The 12,612-nt window shown below is 56.0% G+C and overlaps 1 protein-coding gene and 1 non-coding gene across 12 annotated transcripts in view; both read right to left on the bottom strand.

The window, feature by feature from the left end:
* The window catches only part of LOC105491056 (myosin XVA), a 66,019-nt gene that overhangs the window by 30,471 nt on the left and 22,936 nt on the right, over positions 1 to 12,612 (bottom strand). For 9 of the 11 annotated variants that reach the window (XR_011615444.1, XR_011615443.1, XR_011615442.1 and 6 more), the window contains exons 18-39: positions 12,405 to 12,553; positions 12,238 to 12,283; positions 11,927 to 12,051; positions 11,301 to 11,418; positions 10,823 to 10,998; positions 10,236 to 10,320; positions 9,272 to 9,353; positions 9,068 to 9,198; positions 8,475 to 8,570; positions 6,715 to 6,950; positions 4,627 to 4,808; positions 4,267 to 4,339; positions 3,883 to 4,074; positions 3,481 to 3,641; positions 3,277 to 3,371; positions 2,320 to 2,434; positions 2,082 to 2,149; positions 1,934 to 2,011; positions 1,560 to 1,737; positions 1,322 to 1,454; positions 894 to 999; positions 662 to 734 (exon numbers count right to left, since the gene is read on the bottom strand). Coding sequence is in view for 8 of the 11 variants with exons in the window: in XM_071082449.1 (XP_070938550.1) it covers positions 662 to 734; positions 894 to 999; positions 1,322 to 1,454; positions 1,560 to 1,737; positions 1,934 to 2,011; positions 2,082 to 2,149; positions 2,320 to 2,434; positions 3,277 to 3,371; positions 3,481 to 3,641; positions 3,883 to 4,074; positions 4,267 to 4,339; positions 4,627 to 4,808; positions 6,715 to 6,950; positions 8,475 to 8,570; positions 9,068 to 9,198; positions 9,272 to 9,353; positions 10,236 to 10,320; positions 10,823 to 10,998; positions 11,301 to 11,418; positions 11,927 to 12,051; positions 12,238 to 12,283; positions 12,405 to 12,553 (2,698 nt within the window). In the remaining 3 variants the exon portion in view is untranslated. Of the gene's footprint in view, positions 1 to 661; positions 735 to 893; positions 1,000 to 1,321; positions 1,455 to 1,559; positions 1,738 to 1,933; positions 2,012 to 2,081; positions 2,150 to 2,319; positions 2,435 to 3,276; positions 3,372 to 3,480; positions 3,642 to 3,882; positions 4,075 to 4,266; positions 4,340 to 4,626; positions 4,809 to 6,714; positions 6,951 to 8,474; positions 8,571 to 9,067; positions 9,199 to 9,271; positions 9,354 to 9,446; positions 9,501 to 10,235; positions 10,321 to 10,822; positions 10,999 to 11,300; positions 11,419 to 11,926; positions 12,052 to 12,237; positions 12,284 to 12,404; positions 12,554 to 12,612 lie in introns of all 11 variants that reach the window. The other 2 variants (XM_071082450.1, XM_071082446.1) reach the window with 2 other exon arrangements.
* Positions 6,171 to 6,271, bottom strand: LOC112428251 (small nucleolar RNA U13). The gene has a single exon (XR_003020238.1). It is a non-coding gene; the product is annotated as a small nucleolar RNA U13 (small nucleolar RNA).

The following is a 12,612-nucleotide window of genomic DNA, read 5'->3' as shown; positions in this document are numbered from 1 at the left end:
CATGAATGGTGAGAAGGAGCCAGGCATGCAAAGGTCTTGGGGAAGAGCATTCTAGGCACAGGAAACATGCAAGGCGGAAGTGGGCTTGGAGTGTTCCGAGAACAGAGAGGAACAGAATGTGGCAAGGGGAGGCAGAGAGATGAGGCTGGGGAGGTGGACACATCATGCAGTGTCTCATAGGCTACAGTGAGGAGTTTGGAGCTTATTGTAGGAGCCATCAGGCGTTTTTGTCAGGCGCAGGATGGGAACTGCTTTATAGCTGTTAAGATCACTGTGGCTGCCGAGAGACAGAGGGTGTAGAGGTTAGGGCTCCAACTGTGATGCCAGGAGGCCTCAGCTGATATCCCTGTTCTGACACTTTTGAGCTGTGTGACCTTGGGCAAGCCACTTAACCTGTCTGTGCCTCTATTTCCCCATCTGCAACATGTAGGAACAACAGTGCTACCTTGAAGGGTTCTGGTAGGATTACATAAGCTAGGATAGGCCTGGCCTGAGATCTGTGCTACTTAAGTGTATATTATAATTACACCAACGTGCTCACAAGATGTACACAGGGGCTCAGGGACACAGACACACACACTCCACTGACACACTCACCTGTGCCCACAGACTTCCTCATATACTTGGACACCCTCCCCTCCTTCCCTCCTGGCCCTCTCACCTGAAGTGGGTGCCATGGATGGCCTTGGCACACTGGTCACCGGCTTCACCAGGGCCACAGCCTCTCTGGACACCTGTCCCACCCCAAAGAGACTGCTCAGGGGGCAACAGGCAGGCCCTGTGGAGGGGCAGTGGCAGGGCCACAGCTTGTAGGGGTAGCTGGTTTCTGAGGATCCCTGAGGCCCCTCTTTGTCTTCTGTTCCACCTGGGACCAGTCCCACCCTCCCCCTCACCTGGGTGCCAGGTGCAGCTGCCAGGTGAGTCATCTGCCCCTTCAGGATCATCAGGGCCTCCTCGTGGGGGTCTGGCCGCTTCATGAACACCTTCCCGCCATCCTTCCTGTGGGCATTGGAGTACTGTGGTGGGTTGACACTGAGTCTCCCTTTCCTGTCACATAGTTTGACAGTAGGGAACGTCCTCCTCCTCCACCACCACTCCCCCATCATTATAAACGAGAATCCAGGGAGAAGCAGAGACTGGCCTGAAGTCCTACAGCACAACCTAGACAACAGCAGGGCCTCATCTGGACTCAACAGTATAAACAAACTTCCTCCCTAACAGGAGCTGGGCAGGGTGTTTCAACTCAGTAAGCTGGTGGGCCATGATGGACACTCAGGCACAGTGAGGGGGCTGGAGCGCTGGGGGCAGGGGCAGTGCTGACCTGAGGGCCTCGGGCCGGCCTCCCCGGAATGGCTGCTGGTACTGCCTGACAATATTCTTGATCTGCTGTGTGGGCTGTGGGAAGTGCTCAGAGTTGAGCGTTGAGTACCGGACCAACTCTGGGGAGGGTGAAGCTGTGGGCAAGGGCGGGTGGTGGAAACAGGGTGAGGCCACAAGGGGCACAACCACACCCCCAAGCCTGTCCTGGGAAGCCCCAGAGGCTGGGATAGGGCACTCACTGGTTTCTGGAGAAGCCTGATCCTGAGCTAGAACGGGGGCAGCCACAGGCTTAGTGGTGAGCCTTGGAGCCTTCAGAGGGGCTGGAGCCAAGGGCTTTGGAGTGACACGAAGAAGCACAGGTTTGGCAGGGGGACCGGTGCCTACAGACTTCGGCTGTGCCTCTGGTGCTGGGGGTTTCTGTGGAGAACAGGACGTGAGGATGGGCTGCTTGGGATACACCAGGCTGCTCTCTGGGACCCCAGATCTCTGTCAAAGATGGGTTGTGGAGCTCCTGGGCTCAGAGAGGCACAATAGTGCCCTAGAACAGCACAGCGCTCCTCTTTACAGCTTGTGTCTCCAAGCAACCCCTGCACCCCGGGCAGGCCAGACTCACCTCTGTGGGCAAGGATCTCAGGGCAGCACTCAGGGGCTGCTGCTGGAGCGCCATGGCCTGCAGGGTCATCTCCCGGGCCTGGGGAGAGGTGGCCGTGGTGACCAGGCAGGTCCATTCTCCACTCCCCAGCAGTCCCTCCCTCACTCACCAGCAGCACGGCCTGTTTGTGGATGAAGGCTTGCTGTAGAGCCAATGTGGAGGCGTCCAGGCCTGGGACTGAGGGGAGGGGGCAGAAGGCACAGATGGCACCGGAGATGCCCTCCTCCCTGTCCTCTCACCCCCCATCATGCTGTGGCTGCCTCCATTCTAGCAAACAAAGGTGCCTGAGGACCGGCAAGTGGCTTTGGCCCTGCCCAACCCTGGAACCACCCGGGGAAGGCACTGACTTGGCTTTGGCTCTGGGGGTCTCCTGGGGGTGTCTTCAGTACCACTACTGCTGCCTCCACTGGGCTGGCCTCCCCCTTTCATTCGGTAGGCAATGGCTGTTGGCTTCTCCAGGTCCTGGGGGCAGTAGGTGGCTCAAGTGACCATCTCAATGTTGTACTCCCAAGGTTCCATGGCAACAGGCACCTGACACTGGCCATCTCCCCACCCTCTGGTGTTGGGGGGCGGCCTCCTGCTGGCTCAGGGTCTGCTCTATGCTCAGCCTTTACCCTGATGGCATCCCAATCAGTCCTCCCCATAACCATGTGCGCTCCCAACCCATCCCCTCTTCCCCAGAGGAGTAAACTGAGGCTCAAGGAGGGGCTGTGCCCTGCTCAGGGCTGCATATCATGCCGGGGCAGTCGGGGTGGGGTGGGTTCTGGAATTTCCAGAGTGAGCAAGGGTATCTGAGGGGTATCATGAGATCTGGGGCCAGAAGACCCAGGGACCAAGGTCATTCAACTCCATCCAGATAGAGATATTTTAGTGGCCCCAGGGGGCTGGCCCCCAACAAAGGTGCACTTCTTCCCTTTTTTTTTTTTTTTTCTTTGAGACAGGGTCTTGCCATTGCCCAGGCTGGAGCACAGTGGTGCGATCACAGCTCACTGCAGCCTCGAACTCCTGGGCTCAAATGATCCTCCCATCTCAGCCTCCTAAGTAGTTGGGACTACAGAGGCATGCCACCACGCCTGGCTAGAGGTGCACTTCTAACTGTGGGTCCTTCCAGGATCAGCCAAGAGTATCTCTAGCTGTGAAGAGACCCTCATCCTTTGTCCAGCCTCCAGCAGATACCCAGATGGGACACACCACCCCATGACCCTGACTGTGAGAAACTCTCAGGTCACCCTGTACAAGTGTGTGACTTGGGTGTACATGCTGTGCCTCCTGTCTGCAAATGACCCGCCCCACACCATCCCTACCGCATCCCCATAGGACAGCACGGGGTCGAAGAGGCTATCCAGGTAGCAGTCCAGCCCCTTGTGGGGCACAGCAGGCTCTCCAAGACTGTCTGACTCTGGAGGGGAAGGCACAAAAATATCAAGTTCTTTTTTCTTGATGATTTCCACCCCACACAGCCTCTAAGGCTCCCTTCCCACCAGAGACAGCAGCCATTGTTGGTTGACCTTGGTGGGTTGCTGTCCCTCTTTGGGCCTCAGTCTCCCCATTTGTACCATCCTCATTGTGGCTGCTGTACCCATCAGAGTCAGGTACTTCGTGCATGTGCTCCTGGGGCTGGGGTCTAGTGGGTGTGTCCTCATCCGAGTCCCAGCTGTTCCCAAACACCCTGTGGGGAAAAGGAACGTGGAGCTGCTAACCTTGAGAGAGATCCCAGAATCCCCCAAATTTTCCTCTGCACCCCAGAATTGGGTGGCTTTCTCCCTTTAAAAGCAGGATCCTTTGGTGAACTCTACCTCCTTAAGAACCTGAAGTCTAAGTTCCGGGCTCAGCCTGTCCCAGCAGCTGGGAGGGGCAGGCCTTCTGCCTGGGAGTGGCCATCTGTGAGGGGGTACCCCGTAGCTACCTACACTTTGGGGCCTCCCCTGCTGGTTACAGGCCCCTCTGCACCCACAATGAAGTAGGACTTCTGTCGAGGGAAGTCCCTGAGCAGCTCCAGGTCCGACACCAGGTCCAACACATAGTCGTGGCCAGCCAGCTCTGCCCACTGGACACCATTCTTCATGGCCACGGTCCAGCCACGCCAGCCATCTGCCAGCCCCCTGGTGATGGCATGCACAGGAATAGAAATGAGGGACAGAGTCGTCAGGCACTACCTGGGGAGATCCTGGGTTATAAGCCAGACTCTAAACATGAACAGACTGGACCCTATGGGACCCTCTGGGGGATCTGACCTCCCCCCACAACATTCCAGGTACATAAGAGTATGCTGGGAGGGCATCCTAGGAGCCAACCTGTGCCTCAGAATGTCTCCAGCCACTTCTTCTCCCGTACTCCAGGAGTGCACCGGGCAGGAGAACTGGTCACCTGGGGCGCAGCAGGTGCTGGGCTCAGGTTGGAGCATCTGAGTCCAGTTTGGCTGTATCTCCCTGCTTGCTTCTTCCTCTCAGGCTTCTTGTATCTGTAGCCTCACTTCCCTGGCTCCCCTTTCCTGGGCCAGGTCCCACCACCCCCACACAGACTTTCACGCAGAGCCACATCTGAGAAGGCCCCTCCCCAGCTCCAGAGCATCCAGTGGCTTCTGCCATCCCCCAGGGCTCACTGGGCCCTGCTGACTCCCACTGCCCTCACTGAGGTGACAGAAGGCAGCTTACCATTGAAGCAGCCCACGTCCAGCGCCATGTTGGCCTTCTCATAGGTCGCTGTCCACTCAAGCTGGGTCGGGGGTAAGGTGCGGGCAGCCCCCGAGCCCTGCTGTTGGGCCCGGCCCATGGCCTGCATGAGGCGATGCTGACACACAGCCTGGAAGCCATTCCGCCCATAATCAGACACAAACCTGATGGGTAGGAGTTGGAGCCGGGATCAAGAGGGATCTGAAGCTAGCTGGGGGCTGGGGGCTGCGGGGTGGGGGTAGGAAATTCTGAGGTTAGTTCGAGAAAGGCCCAGGCTATCCCAGAGCTCCAAGGTGAGGCTGCGAAGGCCCCAGGCTAGTTCAGAAGGGTCCCAGGCTACAGTCCAGTGCTCTGGGACTGCATTTAAGGGGTCCCAGGCTAGCTTACAAAAGATCTGTTTAGTTTAGAGTCCCATGGCTAAACTGAAAGGGTCCCAGGCTAGTCCAGAAGTATCTCAGGCCAGCACAGAGGTCCAAGGATAGGCCAAAGAGGTTCCAGCTGGTTGGAATAAAATGTCATTGACAGGATGGGGTCTGCAGCTGGGTGTGGGCAACAACCAGAACTCTGTCTTCACTCTCACAGGGCGACCTTGGGTGGTTATCTGCCCTCTGAGCCTCTCCTCTAAGTTTTCATCTATAAAAGGGACGGCTGAGGGTTCAACTCAACCCAGGCGCAATGAGCCCAATCCCTACCAGTCATTCCTCATGCTTCCCTCACCCCAACATCTTATACCCCCTGCAGCTAAGCCTGGCCAAGAGCAGCACTGGTGCAGGCCCCTAGTAGCTAGAGAGGGAACGTAGCACCATGCCCTCAGGAAAGCCTTAGGCAGGCAGGCCAGCAATGGCCCTACCCTGCTGTCAGCTGCCACGGAGTCACAAGACTGGCCAGGTGATGTCCACCTGCTGCATGCTGGTCTGAGCAAGAGTCTGTACACTCCGTAACTCATGGAGGTGGGTTCTGTTGTCATCCCCAAATTATAAGGGAGAAACAGGTTCAGAGAGGGGCAGTGACTTGTCTCAAGCCACACAGCAGGTAAGTATCAAAGCTGAGATTCACACCCAGGGCCTGCCTGTGTGATCTCCTTGCAAATCATCCTTCTCATCCAGCAGGGTGACATCATTGTGATGGTTATACCCACATAGCACCTACCATGTGCCCCTCTCTGTTCTAAGCACTTCACGTGTGTTTATATATTTTATCCGCACAATAGCCTATGAAGTAGTTACTATCATTATGCCATTTTTTTTTTAACATCAGACAGGGTCTTGCTCTGTTGCCCAGGCTGAAGTGTAAGTGGCATGATCCTGGCTCACTGCATCCTCAGCCTCCTGGGTTCAAGCAATGCTCCTGCCTCAACCTCCGGAGTATCTGGGACTACATGTGTGTGCCACTATGCCTGGCTAATTTTTAAATTTTTTGCAGATACAAGGTCTGGATACATTGTCCAGGCTGGCCTTGAACTCCTGGGCTCAAGCAATCCTCCCATCTTGGCCTCCCAAAGTGCTGGGATTACAGGCATGAGCCACTGTCCTGGTCTTGTGCTGATGTTTTAGCAAGGTTTGAGGGTGACACATCTCATGACTGAACATGAAAAGTCAATCATCACACTTATAAACTATAAAAGAATAACCCCCATTTGATATGTAAGGAAACTGAAGCCCAGAGAGGTTAAGTAACTTACCCAAGGTCACACAGCTCATATGGCTGAGCTGGGATTTGAACCCTGATTGCCTGAGTCCAGCATCCATGCTCCTGATCACCCCACTAAACTCTCATGCTGTGAGAGATCAATGCTCTTTTCCAAATTCCCCACATGCCGGTCTTGTCCCACTCTGAGTTCTGGAAGTCCCTCATCCAGTCTGACCTAACTCCTAGCCCCTGCAGTGAAGGCCTGCCCTCCTTTCTTGCTCTGAGCCCAGTAGAAACGCATAGCAGCCCCTGGCCAGCCTCCATGCCTGAGCTTCCCAGCACAGAGATATGACTCCTGGCCTGACCTTTAAGACCCTGACTTAGGCCCCACTGCTGGTGCCACCGTCCCTCATGTCCCAGCCCCTACCCAGTCCCACTCACTTGAGAAGGTACTTGTTGAAGCGCGGGGAAGGTGCAAAGCCACTGAGGCAGGTGGCCAGCAGCAGCCAGCCCCGCTCAGCATTGTGGGCATTGTGATTGTGCCACACCTGATTGGCCAGCTGTGCCAGGATCTCGTCCCGCAGCTCAGGCACCGCCAGCCCCTTCTGCACAATGTAGTTCCCGAAGATGTTCTCCCGGGCACCATGCAGGTGGGGGTCACCCATGAAGCGCAGGATCTGGGCCACGAACAGAGTTTCCTGGGCGTCTCAGAAAGTTGTTCCTTCCACTCCCCACCCCACAACATGCATCCCTCTCATATATATATATATACATGGAGTACTTTTTTTGAGATGGGGTCTCTGTCACCCAGACTGGAGTGCAGTGGCGGGATCTCAGCTCACTACAGCCTCAACTTCCCCAGGCTCAAGTGATCCTCCCACCTCAGCCCCTCAAGTAGCTAGGATTACAGGTGCATGCAGCCACACCCAGCTAATTTTTGTATTTTTAGTAGTGACAGCGTTTCACCATGTTGCCCAGGCTGGTCTCAAACTCCTGGACTCAAGGGATCTGCCTGCCTTGGCCTCCCAAAGTGCTGGGATTACAAGTGTGCGCCACCGTGCCCAGCATACAACTGCCGTATTCTATGCTGAATGACCAGGCAGTTTACCTAAACTATGGGAAAATTAAAGATCCAAAGTATGTCATCTTTCCTGTTCATGAACCTTCTAGAACTCCCCATGCAGCCCCAGCCCCCTCCCTGCACCGCTGGCCTCCAGTCAGCCCCCACCTCCTGCTCTATCTAGGCCACACAGTGTTCTTTTTAACATTCAGATATGACCACATCCCTCTCACAGAAGCACCTGCCTTGGGTCCCTAGGTCCCTTGGGATGAAATCTAAGCTCTGGGTCTGTAATCAAGGCCTCACTGGCCAGTCTCACACTTGCCCTCCTGACTCCGTTCTGACCATACCAATTTCCTCTTCTCTGTGTACTTTCTCCACTCTCCCTGCCTGGCAAATTCCCCTCCAGCTCAAATGCCTTCTCCTCCAGGAAGCCCTCTCTGGCCCTGCCCAGGGCTGAATTAGTGGCCCCATCAGACTCCCTTCCCTCTGTCCATACTGGTGGTCACTGGCTGGGTCAACTCTGCCTCCCGCTTCAAACTGAGAAGTCCTTAAGGAGAAGGTCTGGGTCTCTTCTTGGTGTCCCCAAGAGGCTCCAAGGCAGCCTTTTTTTTTTTTTTTTTCGCCAGGAAGATGGCTGGGAGAAGAAAAGTCACCAGTCCTCAGAGAGGAAGCCAGATCTCCCCCTCTGACATAAAAGTCCCTCCTTTGGGGAAGAGGTGTGGGGCCCACGGATTGGGCTTGCGGGGGGCTGGGAAGACTGGGAGCCTCATGGCCCAGCTTCAGGGCCAGGGGCTATGAATTTTTTTTTTTTTTTTTTTTTTTTTTTTGAGACGGAGTCTCACGCTGTTGCCCAGGCTGGAGTGCAGTGGCGCGATCTCGGCTCACTGCAAGCTCCGCCTCCCGGGTTCCTGCCATTCTCCTGCCTCAGCCTCCTGAGTAGCTGGGACTACAGGCGCCCGCCACTGCGCCCGGCTAATTTTTTGTATTTTTAGTAGAGACGGGGTTTCACTGTGGTCTCGATCTCCTGACCTTGTGATCCGCCCGCCTCGGCCTCCCAAAGTGCTGGGATTACAGGCTTGAGCCACCGCGCCCGGCCTGGGGCTATGAATTAGAAGGTGGGCTGGGGCAGACCCCATACCAGCTTGAAGACGCTCACGGCTTCTGCATGGTGCTCGGCGGGCAGCTGCGTGAGGGGTGTCCTCAGGGGCACTGTCAGCATCCCAAAGGCAGGTTCCTAGGGCACAGGGCAGGCACATGAGCAGACACAGCCGGGACTGACAGGCACATCTGGACCCACTGCTCCATGCCACATGGGACTCCAAGGCCTATGAGGCAGGAGCTTCGGTCCTCAATGTATGGATGAGGAAACTGAGGGCTGGTGAGGGGCCACCACAGTGGCCTTCAGCAAGTCGGTGGTAGGGACAGGATAAACCCTCATCTGGAGGGGAGGAAATCAGAGCTGGGCTGACATGCTATAGCTCCACCAGTTGTTCAATTTCTGAAATATTTCCAGACTGGTTGGTGGTAAACAGCCCTGCCCGAGCCCTGAGGGCTCTCCACTGCTATCCAGACCCCAGGGATCTCCCAGATTCCCTATGATGCAGCAACTAAAAGGTTCATACCCAACACCACAGGGCGCAGCCAGGAGCTTGCCCCAGGGCAAGGACAATGTCCATTCGAATTGGTCAGCATCTATCAGTCAGGGCACCTTGGACCTCAACTAGCCCTTACCTTGAAGTGGCACCGGACAAACTTGGCCATAGGATAGTTGTTGATGTCCAGGGGCAGTGTGACACGGGGCTCAGCCTGGAGCCGAGGAGTCCGCACAGGGGCCACCTGAGGCACCTGGGCCAGCCTGAGGCCTGTGGAGAGAGGAGGGAATGCGGTGCCTGCTCTGATCTGCCTGTGCCCTCCCCCCGCCTGGCGCTGACCCACCTGCCACTGCTTGCAAGAGCCCAGCCAGCTCAGCCGGTACCTCCAGGTGCCCCACAGCCACTACCTCCCGCTTGCTCAGCTCCTGGAGGGACAGTGCATGGGGCAGACAGGCCTGCCACATCCCCACCTGCCAGCCTCCCTCCTTGACCCTGCTGCCACCCAGACCCACACCCACCTCCTGCTCCCGCAGCCACTCCCCCTCCACCTGGCACCTCCACTCTGCCCTCAGCTTCAGGAGAGCAGATGTCAAGGTGGGGAGCTGCAGGCAGAGGTGACGATGGGCACCCAGGCAGGCCAGGCCAGCTTATGCAAGGTGGCCACACTCAAGCAAGGGGGACAGTTTGCCTGTTGTGTGGAGGTGACTGCCCCCCTCCACACGTGGGGCAGGAGGCTGAGGTTGGCCAGAGAAACAGGGAGGGGAAAGGAGAGAGAGCAAGACAGAGACAGAGGCAAAAGGCGGAGGCAGGAAAACGCTGGGGAAAGAGACACACAAGGAGAATTTCTGGGAGGTGGCTGAGCACTGCATCATGGGAAGCCCTCCTCTGCAGCGCCACAAAACCTTCAGTAAAGGCTACCTACTGCTTCACTGCTTTGGGAACTGCATTTATCTTTCTGGTTGCTGGTTTACATGACAGTGGGTCAAGACACGAAGGTAAGAGCAAAACCATACCCAGTGACGTTCAGGTCGCCAAATTCTAACGGTCCTCAATTCCTGAAGACCCCACTGTGAACCCAGCACCAGCCCAAATCCTTCAATGCAACATCTCGTTTAACCCTCTCCACAATCCCAAGGGGTAGATGGGAAAATTGAGGATAGACAATGGCCAAGGTTACAGAGCTAGTGGGTGACAGAGGCAGAATTTGAACCCAAGACGGCCTAAGGCCAATGGTCTCCTCTTGGGTGCTAAGTGCCTTTTCCCCTTCTCTGCTGTCCCCTTGGACCCAGATAAGGTAGAGCCTATACCTTGAGATAGCGTCGGCGGCTCATGTATGCGTGTACCAGGGACCGGAACTTCACCAGACTCCTCCTCATCTGCTGATAGCGTTGCCTGGGTTGGGGGAGTGGGGAGGTCAGGGATTGGGGCCACAGGGTGACAGGGTGATCAAGGGGCAGAGAGGCCATTGCCAGCCTGGCCTGGGAGCCAGTGCCCACATCTCACTCTTGGGGTCCTTTGGCACAAAGGGAAACTGGAGCTCAGAGAGGGGCAGTGACTTGGCCAAGGTCACACAGCAAATTAAGTAGCAAGGCCTGGATTAAACCTGCCGGAATAATTTATTTCCCAACAGCTTATAATCTCAGGGTCCCTGAAATGCAGGGTAAGGTCCCTCTTGGCTGAATGGATTCCCACCCACCAGTTACAAGGACCTGGGGTTGGCTGGGAAGGACATTCAAAAGCAGAGACGCAGAGAATCTGATCATCCTCCTACAGAGGCCTCCACCCTCAGCTTGCATGCTTCCAGGGATAGGGAGCTCATCACCCAAGGTCAGGCGTGGCCTCTCCTGAGCCTGACCATAGGTCTCCTAGGAATCCTGCCTTTTCTGTGCCTCACCTGGCAAGGTAGCCACGAGCCCGGCTTTGCAGCAGGATGATCTTGTGGCGCAGAGAGCGGAATCGCCGCTTAATGAAGAAGCCACGGAGGCAGCGCTGCAGCGTGAGGGCTGCCAGATTCAGGACATGCTCTCGCATACTCTCCAGCAGCTGGTATAGGTGTTCCTTAAGGAACAGCTGAGGGCAGGAGGAAGGCACTGAGGCAGATAGGAGCCAGGAGGCTGGACTAAGGGCCCCTCCCTCTCTAGAAGTCCGTGGAGACAGAATAGGCAGGGCAGCCTCCTAGAGCGGGGCTGGAGGATGGGGTGGATTTGGAGAGGTTGAAGGATGCTGGTGAATCAGGTAGTTAGCATTCCATGTCCCAAGCTCATCTGGGTTGCTCCTGGGACGGCAGTCTCTAGCTTGGACATTTCTGACTCAGTAGTTGTGGAGCCCCCGAACTTGGGGTCTCCAAGGGCTGACTGTGGGGCGGGACTCACCTTGCTGACCCCAACACGGTACATGTTTGGCATGACTTTGCACAGGCGACTCAGCACTGACACACACATGTCCCCATTAGCCGGCAGGTCATGCTTGAGGGCCACTAGACAGCAGTACCTGGCAGGGGGCCCAAACTCAGTCTGAGGCTATGAGACCTACCTGGGGTGCCTGCTAGACCATGGGGTTACCGCCCCCAGACCCGTGTCCAAAAGGCCTAGTCCCAGTGGTGGCTCCACGAATAGTTTGTTGTAATCTGAAAAAAGGCACTCCATCCTCAAGACTCTTTACTTCTGGGTGTCAGACAATTGTTATAATAGATGATTTCAGTAGAACAGGACACTTGACTGCCACCTGCTGGAAACTTGTCATTGTAACTACTAAAATCATTCTAATCAACACGGAGGGTTGATTATACATATTATATGTTATACAACATATAACTACAAAAAAGGCAATACAATAAATGTATCTACCACATAACAGCTAGCATGTGGCAGCCTTGTGAAGTATACAACCTGAGCAACTGTGCATGGCAAGCCCTGTACTGCCTAGGTTGTGTATTCCTGGGGCCATGGGGACTTGGGCAGGGATTTGTAGAGCTCAGGAACTACCCTAACCAAGATACCTGTCGATGAACCCCTGGAAAGGCAGGCGCACTGGAAATCCCTCCTTGCGGATCCTCACGGTCTCCAGCACTCCTGAATAGCGTAACTGTGCCATTACCACATCTGGCTCAAAGAGATTTGGCTCCTGTAGGGATGCCCAGAGAGGGAGTCTGCACATTGGCTCAGCCATGTGCAAAGGGCACAGTCATGGTGAATAGTCCCAATGCTAGGCTGGGCAGATGCAGGTCCAGAGAGGCCAAGCCACTTGCCCAAGGTCACACAGCACGGGCAGGAGGATTTGGCTCTCTCAGAGGCCTCAGCTCTCACTCACCTTCTTGTGGTTGGGCTTCAGGCAACGCATGAACAAGGGGTTACACCTGGTAGCGGCAGGAAGAGGACAGCGTGAGGCCTCAGAAAAAGAAGGCGCTCACCCTCTGAGGGTCATGAGGTGGGTTAAGGATGAGACTGGGTGCTCCGCCCACCTGCCCCCCACCCCACCTCTCCATCTTTTCCACCAGATCCAGGAGTGACTGCTGGAACTTGGCAGCCACGGTGTGTGCCTTGTAGAGCCGAGTGACGGAGCTGCTCTTGCCCAGGCGCTGAGGGGCAGCCTGTGGGGCATGGCTGGAGAAGAGGTGTGCCACCACCTGGGCAGGGGTCAGGGCAGGGAAAACAGGCAGGGGCCGGGAGACCGAAATGAGGAGGA

The sequence above is a fragment of the Macaca nemestrina genome, chromosome 17 (genome assembly GCF_043159975.1).
Source record: "Macaca nemestrina isolate mMacNem1 chromosome 17, mMacNem.hap1, whole genome shotgun sequence".
Classification (NCBI taxonomy): Eukaryota; Metazoa; Chordata; class Mammalia; order Primates; family Cercopithecidae; genus Macaca; species Macaca nemestrina.
The sequence above is the reverse complement of the archived record's forward strand: the minus strand, read 5'-3'. Positions and strand labels throughout refer to the sequence as shown.